Consider the following 455-nt stretch of genomic DNA (forward strand, 5'->3'; position numbering starts at 1 on the left):
TCTCTTTCCTCGTTAAATAAGACCAAGACCCATATTCACTCCCTCCCTCCGACGTGTCTCCCGCAGCCTTCCTCCGCACAGACCAGTCCTTTCTCCTCCGCTTCCTGAGAGCGAGAAAGTTCCGTGTGGGCGACGCCTTCCTGCTCCTCTGCCGCTACTTCGAGTACCGTCAGCGCCACCGGGAGTTGTTCCGGGGCCTGAACGTGGGCGGGGGCGGCGAGGGCGGCGGGGTGGGCGGGGGCGGCACCACCGGGATCCAAGCGGCGCTGCTGGACGGTCTCCCGGGCGTGTTGGCGGAGCGGGACCCCTGCGGCAGGCCCGTCATCGTGCTCCTGGCCAGCAACTGGGACCATTCCAGGTGAGGAGCAGCAGCTAAGCGTTTCCTTTAGGCGGCCTTTAGTTTGCGTTGCTGTCTCTATTTTGTTATTGTTGTTTTATTGTCTTGGATTTGTCGG

The 455-nt window shown here is 61.8% G+C and overlaps 1 protein-coding gene across 1 annotated transcript in view; it reads left to right on the plus strand.

The window, feature by feature from the left end:
* The window catches only part of LOC119590668 (clavesin-2-like), a gene marked incomplete in the record, with an annotated part of 51,482 nt that overhangs the window by 47,497 nt on the left and 3,530 nt on the right, over positions 1-455 (plus strand). Inside the window, 1 exon segment of the mRNA XM_037939348.1 lies at positions 67-358. Within this exon segment, the coding sequence (XP_037795276.1) occupies positions 67-358 (292 nt within the window).

The sequence above is a fragment of the Penaeus monodon genome, chromosome 27 (assembly GCF_015228065.2).
Source record: "Penaeus monodon isolate SGIC_2016 chromosome 27, NSTDA_Pmon_1, whole genome shotgun sequence".
Classification (NCBI taxonomy): Eukaryota; Metazoa; Arthropoda; class Malacostraca; order Decapoda; family Penaeidae; genus Penaeus; species Penaeus monodon.